This window comes from Cnephaeus nilssonii, assembly GCF_951640355.1.
Source record: "Cnephaeus nilssonii genome assembly, chromosome: 2".
NCBI lineage: Eukaryota > Metazoa > Chordata > Mammalia > Chiroptera > Vespertilionidae > Cnephaeus > Cnephaeus nilssonii.
Genome location: NC_137073.1, coordinates 34,181,143 through 34,194,882, shown reverse-complemented (window position 1 = coordinate 34,194,882; position 13,740 = coordinate 34,181,143). Strand labels below are relative to the sequence as shown.

The window sequence follows — 13,740 nt, the reverse complement described above, 5'->3', positions numbered from 1 at the left end:
TCTTCTAGACACTAGAAGGCAGTTGTGCAGGTTGCTATGGCAGGGCCGTCTCTCCATAAAGGAAGCTGCATTGATCCCGCTGCCCCGGTGCCTCAGGATCATATTAAATTAGATCTGGTTCCCGTCTTCCGCCCCACAAAAGAACTGAGGGCAACAGAGCCTAAAACACTAGTCTTAGTCTGTCACCTGGAGCATGTGCGCTGTGAAACCAGCACATTTTACCCTCCCATAGCGCGGTGGGGGACTACCTGGCAAGGTGGTCACTGCATTCGCTGCTGAGATGGTTCGCCTAAAGGAGCGCCCCTTCAAAGAACCCAAGTGTAAACACCCCAACGCAAGAGGCCACAGCTGGCCCAGGCTATGAGCCCAGAGACCACGCAGCTCCAGAATGGAGCACAAAAGGTTCCAATTAGGGCTCTCCACTCCTAAATTGGGAGCAGGAGTCTCTGGTTCAGGCTTCAGAAGTCAACTGGAGCCCTCTGTGTGGGAACGACGAAAGGGGGGTGGACAAAAGCACTGAGTCACTTGGACAGAGATGAACCAAGACGTCCCAGTGTGATTCATTTGTTTTCAGTCCCACGGAACGCTCAGGATTTCTGAAAACTGCAACTCAAATTTAATTTTCTGCACAGCCAAACTGATTTCTTCTGGGACTTTCTCCTGCCCTTGGCGACACATAGGGCAGATGCTTTTGAACAGCTCCCTCCCACTGCCAGTGTGTGACGGCAAGTTCTCCAAGCCCCAAGGTAGCAGGTCCCCTAGTCAGAGAGAGGCTGAGAGCTGAGACACGACACACGATGGTGCAGGGCTGTGCGCAGGCTGGCTGGCACAGAACAAGCTTAGACTTTGAGGCTTCTACCATGGGAAGTGGCTCCACCAAGAGGGCCCAGATTTCTCTACCATGGGTAGTCCTTGGGGCAGAAAGCTATTAGTTTGAAAAAGCTGACTTTTGTGAAAACAAAGTGGTTTTCTGGAGCTTAAATAAAAAACACCATAGCTCTCTCAACTGATGGGACCAGAATGGAAACCAGCACTGATGGGAAAGCAGTGTGGAAGGTGCCTCCTGGGAGAGCGGCCTTCAGCAGGTTGGCGGTTAAAGCAGGTGTGGGAGGCCATGGGTCAAAGACAAAAAAAGCAAATGGGATCTCTACTTACTGAGTGCCTGCTGCATGCCAGCTAGTATTCAAGGAGCTTTATATATATATATATATATACATATATACACACACACACACACACACACACACACACACACACACACTAGCGGCCTGATGCACAAAAATTCGTGCAAGAGTAGGCCTTCCTTCCCCCGGCTGCTGGCACTGGCTTCTCTCTGGCATGCGGGACCCAGGCTGGCTTCCCTCAGGCCACCCGCAGGCACCCAGGACTTGGACTGGCTTCCCTTGGGCCCCAGCTTTGTCAGGAAGGGCATCTGGAATGACATCTGGTCTAATTAGCATATTACCCTTTTATTATTATAGATATTTTTCACTGAATCCTCTAAGCTTGTGAAGTGGGCAAGGATTCCTATCCACATTTGACACCTGAGGAGAGTGAGGCTCGGGGGTGAAGCGGTAACTCAACTCCAAGCACCATGGTCCAGCATCAGGGTTCATGTCTGCTCTCACTGAGCGTGGCTGTGCCTACCCTCCCCAACCTGTCTGTCAAGGCACACAAGTCCCAGGTGTGTCACTGGGCACATTCAGAAAGCACACTTCACAGCCCTCCCAGGCATCCTAGGTCCTTGTCATTTGGGTGCTCTAAGACACAAGGGGGCTGTTGTTTCCCTCACGGACCCCCTCATGGACAGCCTTCAACATGTATCCACCAAGATAAGGACTCCTTAACCTGCCAAGGCCTGGCTGCCTGCCCTCCCAACACTGCAGGGCGTTCTTTGGCCTCTCTCTTCTGAACCTTAAAGACCACTGGGCAGTGACTTGGCCAGTCAGGTGTTAGGCAGGGCTGCTGCTATTGTGCAGGAGAGTGAAGAGTGAGACTGAGGTCCAAGGAGCTGCTCAGGGATATTCAGCTGCTTGTCAGTGACAGAGAAAAACAAAATGGCCCTGCCATCATCTGCAATCAAAGGGGGAAGGGCAAGAAAGCAGGGTAGCTGGGGAACAGCGATGAAGCCAGCATGGGGAGTTAGCAGAAGTGAGCGCAAAGGTGTGGAAACAAAACCCCTGAGGCACCAGCACCAAGTGCCCTGATGATGCCCAGTAAGGCCAACAGATCCACCTGTGTTCAGTTCTGCATCACTTTCGTAGACAATGCGCCATCGAAGTTGCGGACACTAGCGAGCATGGCAAAACCAGCCCATCTCATCAGAGAACAGGAAAGAAGGAAAGGCAGGTGAAGTCCCTTAGTGGTCAGGTAGCGGAGGAAAACCCTGGCCAGTGCTTACGGGGGCAGGGCGAACATCCTGAGCCCGTTTCCTCACCATGTCCACAGACAATCGGTAAACTCATTTCTGTTTCTATTTTCATGTTTGGCAGAGCCAAGAAACTCTCTATAGAAAGTTAGATGTGGAAAGAACTCTAGCTCACTTTCCACCTGTCGACACTCAAAAAGACAAAGCTGAATAGAAACGATGCCAGCAGCCTTGACTCCTGGCGTTCCTGGACCTTCTGTCCAGAGTAAGTCCCCAGACACAACTCACAGGAACATGAGCTCTTTTGTGGCTTTTCACAAGCAACCCCCTGTGGGATGCAATCAGCAAAATCCAGACTGTGGGAAACTCTGAAACAAATGATCTGGGTTCTTCAAAAATGCTTCAAGGGAAAAAATGGATAGAAGCCCCTGAATTGAGAGACTTCCTGTCATAGTAAGAAGTAGCCGGGCACAAAAGGCTGTAGCTACATTATACCATTTGTGTGACGTGTGGGAAAAGGCAAAACTACAGGGACCAAAATAAGACCAGTGGTTGCTGAGGTAGAGAAGGGTGGGTACTGACTGCAAAGGGACCTGTGGGGAGCTTTTGGGGATGATGGAATATTCTGTATATTGGTTGTAACACTGATTACACACCTGCATACATCTCAGGATTCATCAAACTGTACACTTAAATAGTGAATTTTACTTAATTTTTCTTAAAAGGTAAATTTATTGCATGTTGACTGCCCCTGCCCCCAAAAGCCTTATAAGATTTATTAATCAATTGCAATGTATGGGTCTTGTTTAGATCCTAATTTTTTTTTAAAAGCTTAAAAAGATTTATCAGTCAATCAAGGAACTAGGAACAAATGCTGATTGAGTAACTATACTGGAGCTTACTGTTGACTTTCAGGAGTATGACATTAAGTTCTGTTTTAAAAGGTGTGTCCTGCCCTAGCCAGTTTGGCTCAGTGGATAGAGCGCCAGCCTGTGGGCCGAAGGGTCCCAGGTTCAATTTCGGTCAAGAACACATGCTTGGGTTGTTGTGGGCTCAGTCCAACATGCAGGAAGCAGGCAATCAATGATTCCCTCTCATCATTGATGTTTCTATCTCCCTCTTCCTCTCCCTTCCTCTGAAATCAATAAAAATATATCAAAAAAAGAAAAGGGCATACTTAAATTTTAGAAGACTAAAATATATGCATATTTCCATACAATTTCATAAGAAATATTTCCAATTTCCTATCCTATATAATAAAGATGTAATATGCAAATTGACCATCACTTCAACACACAAGATGGCCGCCCCCATGTGGTCAAAGATGGCCGCCACAAGACGGCTGGCAGGGAAGGGCAGTTGGGGGCAATCAGGCCTGCAGGGGAGGGCAGTTAGGAATGACTGGGCCGGCAGGGGAGGGCAGTTGGGGGTAACCAGGTCAGCAGGGGAGGGCAGTTGGGGGTGACCAGGTCAGCAGGGGAGGGCAGTTGGGGGTGACCAGGCCTGCAGGGGAGGGCAGTTGGTGGGGGGACCAGCCCTGCAGGGGAGGGCAATTGGGGGGAACCAGGCCTGCAGGGGAGGGCAGTTAGGGGTGACTGGGCTGGCAGAGGAGGGCAGTTGGGGGCGACCAGGCCTGCAGGGGAGGGTAGTTGGGGGTGACCAGGCTGGCAAGGGAGGGCAGTTAGGGGTGACTGGGCTGGCAGAGGAGGGCAGTTGGGGGGGACCAGGCCTGCAGGGGAGGGCAGTTAGGGGTGACTGGGCTGGCAGAGGAGGGCAGTTGGGGGGGACCAGGCCTGTAGGGGAGGGCAGTTGGGGGAACCAGGCCAGCAGGGGAGGGCAGTTAGGGGTGACCAGGCCTGCAGGGGAGGTCAGTTGGGGGTGACCAAGCCTGCAGGGGAGGGCAGTTGGGGATGACCAGGCCAGCAGGGGAGGGCAATTAGGGGCGACCAGGCTGGCAAGGGAGGGCAGTTAGGGGTGACCCAGGCCAGCAGGGGAGGGCAGTTAGGGGTGGCCAGGCTGGCAGGAGAGGGCAGTTAGGGGCAATCAGGCCAGCAGGGGAACAGTTAGGCGTCGATCAGGCTCGCAGGGGAGTAGTTAGGGGCAATCAGGTAGGCAGGCAGGCGAGCAGTTGGGAGCCAGCAGTCTTGGATTGTGAGAGGGATGTCCCAGATTGGAGAGGGTGCAGGCTGAGCTGAGGGACACACCCCTCCCCCGTGCACAAATTTCATGCACCAGGCCTCTAGTAAAATAATAATTTCTTTATTCATCATTTCTATGAATTATATGATTAATTATAAAATTGTATGATTGATTTAAGAGAATCCAGGAGCAGTGGAGGTGAAAGAAACAAGATTGGTGGGGAGATGATCATTGCTTTGGTTTTTATTTGAAATGTTCCATAATAAAAAGCTTCTTTTTCTTTAAAGCACTCTTAGGTGCCAGAAGTGAAGCAGAGGTGGGGGGTCAGGATTTGGGGTGCACTACGGTGCTTCTCAGAGCAGCGAGCACAGCATCTGGGGCCTTGGGCCCGCTGGATGAGGGCTGGCTGCCACCTATCTCATGCTCATCTCTACAAGTTGGTCCTGAGGACCAGAGAGAGGAGTGGTAAGTGGTCTAACCCTGCTAACCACAGCTCTCAATCAGTCTTGAAAAAAAATTTTTTTTACTTCACTGTCTTCCTTTTAACAGCCTTGATCTATTTTCTCCAGTTGCCTCTTATCCCCAAAATCTCCTAAATTTGGGCTTTGCTAACATCCCTTGCCCCATCAGCTTACTCCCAGAGGAATCCTCGCCCTCCATGTCAAGCCTCTCCCGCTCCTTCCCAAACTTGCTTCTGAGCCTGTGTGCCTTGTCAGCCTCATTTTCAACTGTCCCTCCTGGCTTCTCCACACCCAGCCAGGCCCCCACAGCCCATCAGCTGTGCCTTCACGTTACTTGTTCCTTGGAACTCTCTTCTCAGGCCTTATCATCTCACTGGACCACTTCCTGAAAGGCCCTTTTCTGAAATTGGGGTCTGGTCATTTCACTGTTCCACTGAACACTCCAATCAGGCTCCAGCCTGCCATTTCCACACCCCCATTCCCCCTTATCCTGAACACACACCCTCACCATCCCACCAAACGGAGCACTGCCTTTCTAACACATCATGTGGTCCTTCTCTCTCGACCTCAGGTGGACCACCATAGCCTGACAAACTCCCACTCTACTTACAGACTCAACTCACATGTCACCTCCTCTTTAAAAAAAAAAAAATGTATTTTATTGATTTTTTTTACAGAGAGGAAAGGAGAGGAATAGAGAGCCAGAGACATTGATCAGCTGCCTCCTGCATACCCCCCAATGGGGATGTGCCCGCAACCAAGGTACATGCCCTTGACTGGAATCGAACCCGAGACCCCCCCAGTCTGCAGGCTGACACTATCCACTGAGCCAAACCAGCCAGGGCTCACCTCCTCTTGAAAGCCTTCCACAACCTCAAGTCAAAGCCTGTCCCTGGTCCTGGGTGTCCCTGGCTCTTCACACATGTGTTTTCCAGCACAGCCCACTCCAGATGGATCTATTCTTGTGACTGCCCTTCCCAAAGGACTGGAAGGCAGGGACTTTGTTTTAGCCATCTGTCTGTCCCAAAGACTTAACACACAGTCTCATAGAAACGTTTGTCTGACTTGATGGATCCCAGATTTCAACATCACCTCCTGCCCCATGCTGCCCCTTTCTACCAGAGGCTGGGTAGCTACCATGTGCTCCCCCTGTGTTACTGTCAACATTCTAGTCCCACAGTGTTGCTCTTGAGGTAGAACCCTGCCCAGGGGAAAAGTTAGAGCAAAGTCTACTATGACAGGTGTATTAAACCTTTTCCCATCCTTATCCTGGAGGGCAAAGACTGTCTCCAGTACCCTCCTGGACTGATGTTGAGTTGTTCAGAGAGCAAGCTCCAGGCTCCAGAAGTGTCCACAGGTGGTATCTTTGTCAGCCAGCCACTCATGGACAATGGCAGCAGAGGGCATCTGGGATCCTGAGGTTCTGAAAGCCAAATCTAGAATGTGATGAGGGCCCCGGAGGCCAGCACACCTGGAGAGATTCACTTGAGCACACAGAGCCTCCTCCTGGATCCCCTGTACCTACAAGTCCAGGGTCTGGGGACTGTAGATATGTGTCTTAATGTCCCCATGCTATTCAATGTGCTTGCTGGTCAGACATAGTTGGTCCCATTGATTTTGGTCCCATTGGTTTGGTTTTTAAAAATATTCATGGCCAAAGGTTTAGACACAGTGTCCCAGGTTGCTAAGGCCTTAAAAGACCTTAAAACACCAACCAGAAGCCACCAGAAATCATAGTGGGAATTCATGGCATAGCCCCAGGCCACACACAGTCCCCACACTAAGCCCTATCACACCCCACTGGCCTGCTAAGGTAAGGGAAGCTCTGGGCTGTGGCAGAAATCACCGGTGCTCAATGAAAATAAGTAGCCAGGGACCATAATGTAGGGTTTATAGTGGAAGGTCCAGGCTTGTGGACAGTTGAATCAGCTAAGTAATCTCTCTGAGTCTGTTTTCCCATCTTTGAAATGGAATATATCCAAGGGACTGAAGGCAGCATGCAAAGTGTGAGAAACATGGGTTGTGAAGTTTGCAGATCTGGGTTTAAAAGCCAACTCTGCTACTTATAAGTTAGGTGGCCTTGAGCAAACTCCTCAATCACCCACATCTTAGTTTCCTCATCTGCAAAATCTATATATAAAACAGGCTCGCCGAAACCGGTTTGGCTCAGTGGATAGAGCGTCGGCCTGCGGACTCAAGGGTCCCAGGTTTGATTCCGGTCAGGGGCATGTACCTTGGTTGCGGGCACATCCCCAGTACGGGGTGTGCAAGAGGCAGCTGATCGATGTTTCTCTCTCATCGATGTTTCTAACTCTCTATCCCTCTCTCTTCCTCTCTGTAAAAAATCAATAAAATATATTTTAAAAATAAAATAAAATAAAACAGGCTAAGTGACCAGCCGACTGGCCGGTAGGTATGACGTGCACTGACCACCAGAGAGCAGACGCTCTCGCACTTCGGGACCCCTCGGGGGATGTCGGACTGACGGTTTCGGCCCAATCCCCTGTTTCGGCCCAATCCCCGCAGGCCAGGCCAAGGGAGGGACCCTGCCAGAGGGACCCTGCTCACTCTGCAGACACCCCAGGTGCAGCCGGCCGGGGAGGGGTCGCGGGAGGTTGGTTCCAGGGCATGGCCAGCCCGTATTACCCAGCCCCACCCCACCGGCCACCTTTTAATTAATTTCCTTTCAATGTGCACAAATCTGTGTACTGGGCCTCTAGTGAGATTATAATGCCTTCTTGGAAGGTCTCCTGTAAGACTGGAGATACCAATAATAAGGAAAAAATAATAACATGACACTATGAGGCTCATCATGCACCAGAACTGGGCAAGAAGCTCTACAATGGATTAAGTCATTTAATTGTTACAATCCTATGAGGAAAGTACTATTATTATCTTCAATTTACAGTTGAGGATATGGCCTTCAAAAGATTAAGTAACGGCAAATGTCACATGGCTACTATGTGGTAGTCAGGATTCAAACCTTAGTTACCCAACTATAAGGGCCCAGAACTTAGCCACTGTACTATAAATGTTTCCCTTTATAAAATCCCTGGCCATAGTAAATATTCAACATGATATAATGAGGGGGGGGACACTACATATATAAGGTTAAAATTTTATGACCAAGAAGAGGGAACTATAGTTTCAGCATCCTGGCAAAGAGAAACAATAAGAATCTACAAAATACAAGCGTTCCCACAGTCTATGACAGGCGTCCTCAAACTACGGCCCGTGGGCCACATGCGGGTGTTTTTGCTGTTTTGTTTTTTTACTTCAAAATAAGATATGTGCAGTGTGCATAGGAATTTGTTCATAGTTTTTTTTAAACTATAGTCCGGCCCTCCAACGGTCTGAGGGACAGTGAACTGGCCCCCTGTTTAAAAAGTTTGAGGACCCCTGCTCTAGGAGTTTTATTGCAAGTCCATCTTGCAAGGTAAGAGAAGTGACAGGGAGAACAGCAGTTCCATGTGCTCCCATGGAACATCCATATCCACTCATTGTAGGTGTGGGGGGTACACCTCCATTTTACAGATGAGGAAACGCAGGGCTACTGTAAGCTGGGAACTGGATGCTGGTCCCCTTATCTTGAGTATCACATTTTCCCCACCAAAAATACGCTGCTATACCAGAAATGCACCTGAATCAGCCCCAGTTGGAACAGGCTGAATTGCGGCTCACCTACCCATCCTCCTGTCCTTCCTCTGGTCTTCTGATGTCAAAGCCCTCTCAGCCTCCGGATGCGTCACCACCTTTTAGGACATTTGCAATACCACTTCCCACAGCACATTTTCTGGTCTCTCCACCAGGGGGAATACCTTTCTTAGAGTTCTGGCAGCCAGAGTCTCCCTCTCCCCCCAACATCCTCTTCATCGGTGGCCTTTCTCTGAGGCTGCCCACCCGGTCTAGCACACAGTTCTGTTGCAGAGGCCCTGATTAGATAATGCACATGAAAGCGCTTCATAAACCACTTGTTAAAAGTCCTTTTCAACATCCTCACTTCTCAACTTCTATAATGTAAATGCCACCTCTTATTCTTATAGCACCTAGCTAGGGCTTGGTGCAAAATACATTCTGACACAAACACTAAGCAGCTACCATGGAATAATGCTAGGTGACCATCATAAACATTATCCCATTTAATACTTACAAGAGCCCCGTGAGATCGGGGTTAGTGTTTCCATTTGGCAGATGAAGAAACTGAGGCAGAGTGAGGTTAAGGGTCTTGCCCAGGATCTGCAAGCTTGATAAACATGGGGACTTCATCTATTTTATTCATGGTTATTTAGGACTTAGTAGGGCCTCAGTAAATATTTGCTAAATTTTTTAAAATGTAAAAGTAATGTGGTACATCTATACAATGGACTACGCTGTGGTAAAAAAGAAAGACCTCTTACCATTTGCAACAGCATGGATGGAACTGGAGAGCATTATGCTAAGCGAAATAAGCCAGTCAGAGAAAGATAAATATCACATGATCTCACTCATTCATGGAAAATAATGAACAACATAAACTGATGAACAAAAACAAATCCAGAGACAGAGAAGCATCTTTCAGACTGTCAAACCTCAGAGGGAAGGTAGGGGAGGGTGGGGGTAAGAGGGAGAGATCAACCAAAGGACTTGTATGCATCCATATAAGCCTAACCAATGGCCACAGACACCAGGAGGGTGAGGGCATGAATGGGGGGTTGGGGGGCAATGGGGAGATAAGGACACATATGTAATACCTTAATCAATAAAATAAAAGTAAAGTAAAGTAAAGTAAAATTAATGCCCTGTTAATGGTAAAGTAGGTCCTTATGTAACGTTGTTTCATTCAACATAATTTTAATAATAATGAATGCCCTAGGAACTTAACTCTTGCTTTTATCAAGCCTGTGGCAAAACTGGTTTCATTATCCTATCAACAATATTAAGTGAGGATTTAATAAATTGTATTCCCTGAATATCTGCTTTAAAGCTGGAGTACTATAACTTTTCTGGGAGAGAAAACTGTTACCAAAAGTGGAATAGGGAGTTAGGACTTGACAGAAACCTGAATGTTCACCCTGCCCAACCCTTGGAGTTCTGACCTGAGCATAGCCCCATCTTCTGTACCTGCGACTTGTTCCTTGGATTCCCCAAGGAGCTGTGCCCTGGGGTTCTCTCAGCACAGAGCCTGGCCTGGCAGACCCACTCACACCTGCCTGAAAGAACATGACCTGGTGCAGGAATGATATGGAACTCAATCTTGAGGAGATCGTGGTGCACCTCATTTTTTCATACCTAGTAACCAACTTTACTCTTACTTCCTTAATATTTTTCTTTAAACTAAGTCACCTTTTTAATTAAACTTTATTAAAAGGAAGTTTTATGGAAGGCTAAAAAAAAATTAAAAAGAAAACAGTGTTAGTAAAGTCAGGCTGGATACTGCCTGTGTGTGATATTGTAACATTAAAAAATGCAGCCCGGCCAGCGTGGTTCAGTGGTCAAGCATCAACCCATGAACCAGGAGGTCACAGTTTGATTCCTGGTCAGGGCACATGCCTGGGTTGCGGGCTCAAACCCCAGGAGGGGCCATGCAGGAGGCAGCCAATCAATGATTCTCTCTCATCACTGATATTTCTATCCCTCTCTCCCTCTCCCTTCCTCTCTGAAATCAATAAAAATGTATTTTTAAAAAAATACATATTCATCTTCATCCTGTTTCTGGCACAGAGCTCCTAAAACCCTTAGAATTTCCTAAGTGATAAGAGCGATAAAAGTATCTTCTGTTATTTGTAACAAGCCCCTTTCAACCACACCTGAGTTTATAATGAAGTGACTTTTGGAAAGCCCTTAAGGATGGGGCTAGTAGCCAAGGGAACCAACCCTGAGATTTACTTTCAGCCTCGTCACCTGACCTCTGGGGAGGGGAGAGGGACTGGAGATTGAACTAATCCCCAGTGGCCAGTGATTTAATCAATCATGCCTACATAATGGAGCCTCCATAAAAACCCAAAAGAATAAGGTTTGCAGAGCCTCAGGGTTGCTGAATGGGTGAAAGTGCTAGAGAGTGGAGCACCTGGAGAGGGCATAGAAGCTCTGTGACCTTTCCCCATCGCTTGACCTACTCACCTTTTCCATCTACTGTTCCTGAGTTATATACTTTTATAATAAACTGGTAACCTAGTAAGAAAACTGCTTCCCTGAATTCTGTGAATCACTCTAGCAAATTAATCCACCCTGAGGAGGGAACCTCTGGTTTATAGCTGGTTGGTCAGAAGCACAGGTGACAAACTGGACTTTCGATTGGCATCCGAAGGGGGCAGGGAGTCATATGGGACCGAGCCTTTAACCTGTGGGATCTGACTAACTCTAGACAGTTGGTATGAGGAGAGTTTGAGAACTGCTTGGTGCAGGGAGTGTTGAGAGTTGAGGGGAAAAAATAGTTTTCCTCTGATAGTGTCACTCTCCAAAACTCTAAGCTGGTGATAGCCCTCTTCACTTACAAAAAGAAATTAGCAACTGTTAGATTTAAGGACATATTAGCACCAAACTGCAACTTTCTTCTTGTCAGTAGTGAAAAGAATTGAATTTAAATTCTAAAAGGAGTCATCACCTTGCTTTATGGTCCTGTGTCAACAGCACCTCTATGATCCCATCTGTTTACAAAATGGAAATGTAATAGGCAGCCAGACAGACATGAGCAGAACATGGACGATGGGCCAGGTACAAAAGGTCACCTATCAAGGGACAAAATTGGGAAAACAAGGACCTCGTCCCCAGGGTAACCTTTCCTCACCTAGCATATCGCCAGTCATGTGCTTGGTTTGAACTCCTGACCTTTCATATCAGCGAGTCATGTGGTTTAGACCCCTGACTTTTCTTCCCTAGAGATAACATCTAGGCCTCAGTTGTATTTCAGCTCTAGGCCCAGAGAAGCAGCAAAACCAGACAATTGACACCATGGCTGCCTCAGACAGCTGCATTGACTAATCACCCCCTGTCCTGGCTCCAACCAATCCGCCCATGACCCTGAAAGAGCACACCTGGAAAGATAATGAATATTCTATTGAGACCCTTCCCTGAGAGTTCCCCTAAGATTCCCACCTGCAAGAGAGAGAATATCCTCAATGCAAAGTACCCAGCAGGAGTAGCTCATTCTGGGCTAACCCCCTGAACCTGTCTCCAGGACCCCCTTTACTCTGACTTCCCAGTGAGCTAAAGCAGCTCCCCACACCCCCAACTTAGGTCTCTTCTATGCCCTTCCTTATTTCACTGTCCCAAGTGTGTTTTTGCTGTAGCCAATAAATTCTTGCTTGCTTTGCTGCATTTTGTCTCTTGTCTGAAATCTTTCCTTCAAGAAGACAAGAAACAAGGTCTCATCATCTTGCAGGTAAACAGAAAGATCACAGGCTGGGAAGGTGCCAGTTCCAGCTCTGCCTTGTGCAGATGATCCCGGGCAGCATCTGTAACATCACTGAGTCTCAGGTTACCTATTGGTAAAATGGTGCCTTCTACTCTGAATGGTCCCTGTGAAGTTCAAATAAGACAGACATAACTCTAAAGTGCTGTGTAAACATGAAAAAAAGATTTGAAGCACAGTCTACCAATAAGGCAAAAGCCAAGACTCATCCCCAGATGCCTCAGGGAACCTGTGTCGCTCTCAGCTGGCTCACTCCTGACCGAGGCCCAAGTACAGAATGCTGCTTGGGCCAGAAACATCCCAGAGCTCTAGAATGCTGAGGAAGAGAGATTCCGACAGCATCACTTACATGGCTTGAATTTTGGTGAACTCAGGGATTTCGTCTTTTTTCTTTCTGAAGAAGAACCAGTAGGTCAGGAGACCCACAATGAGTGAAAACAGAATCATGTCCGTCATGCTGAAAAGAGACACTTCCTCAGCCACAGTCTCAGATCCGGCGGCGCTGGTATCTGTGTTGGAGTCGCCCATGTTGATCACGAAACTGTGGGAAGAGAGAAATAACAGACTTCAGCAGGGAGGAGCAGGGTCCACCTGAGGCCTGCTGGGGGGACCCCTGACAGCTTCAGCCTGGGCCTCATGCCCATGGGCTGCAGCAACAGGCCAAGCATCCGGGTAGGAGCTGCTGGCTCCTGGGGAATAACCTCTGAGCCCTTGGTATATGTTGCCCGGTAAGAGTTTCTCTGTATACACAGATAGTTTAGGCAGCAGTGTCATTTAAGGTGAATACCTGGGACTCTGAATCACATTGTATCAGTCTGACCTCTGGAGTGCTGGAGATAAAGATTAGAGACACTGACACTCCATGCCAAAAAGACTGACCAAAAAACCATGAAAAAAAGACACACACACCAAAAAACAAAACCTGGACACCAAGGATCAAGTGAGCTTCCCCAGCTGGTGATATATACTTCATATGCATTGCCACACACAATTGCTGGGGGAATTAAGAGCTGTCCGTGTCACTCCTAAGAGAAGACAACTGGAAGCTACAAAGACAGATTTCCTGGTTTCTCCACCCTATGAAGCCTTTTCCTTCGCTGACTTTAGTCTGTACCCTTCTGCCATAATAAACCATAACTGGGAGTAAAACAGCTTTTCTGAGTTCTGTGAGTCCTGGTGAATCACTAAACCAGAGGATGGTCATGGGGAACCTATTAATACATCAACCCTCTTAGTTTCCTTGAAAGATGCTCAACTGGTTCTTCCACCACTGAAACCTGACATATAGGTAGATGTTATATGAGTCAACAAAGACCAAAGTAAGAGTACCAGAAACCTCAGCAGCCCACTTCTGCCACCTACCAATGAGGCTAGGCTCAGCT

The 13,740-nt window shown here is 48.0% G+C and overlaps 1 protein-coding gene across 1 annotated transcript in view; it reads right to left on the bottom strand.

Annotated features, from left to right (window-relative positions):
• POR (cytochrome p450 oxidoreductase) overlaps window positions 1-13,740 on the bottom strand; it is a 61,067-nt gene that overhangs the window by 19,490 nt on the left and 27,837 nt on the right. Inside the window, exon 2 of the mRNA XM_079791647.1 lies at window positions 12,708-12,899. Within this exon, the coding sequence (XP_079647773.1) occupies window positions 12,708-12,886 (179 nt within the window). The 5' untranslated portion in view covers window positions 12,887-12,899. The remainder of the gene's footprint in view (window positions 1-12,707; window positions 12,900-13,740) is intronic.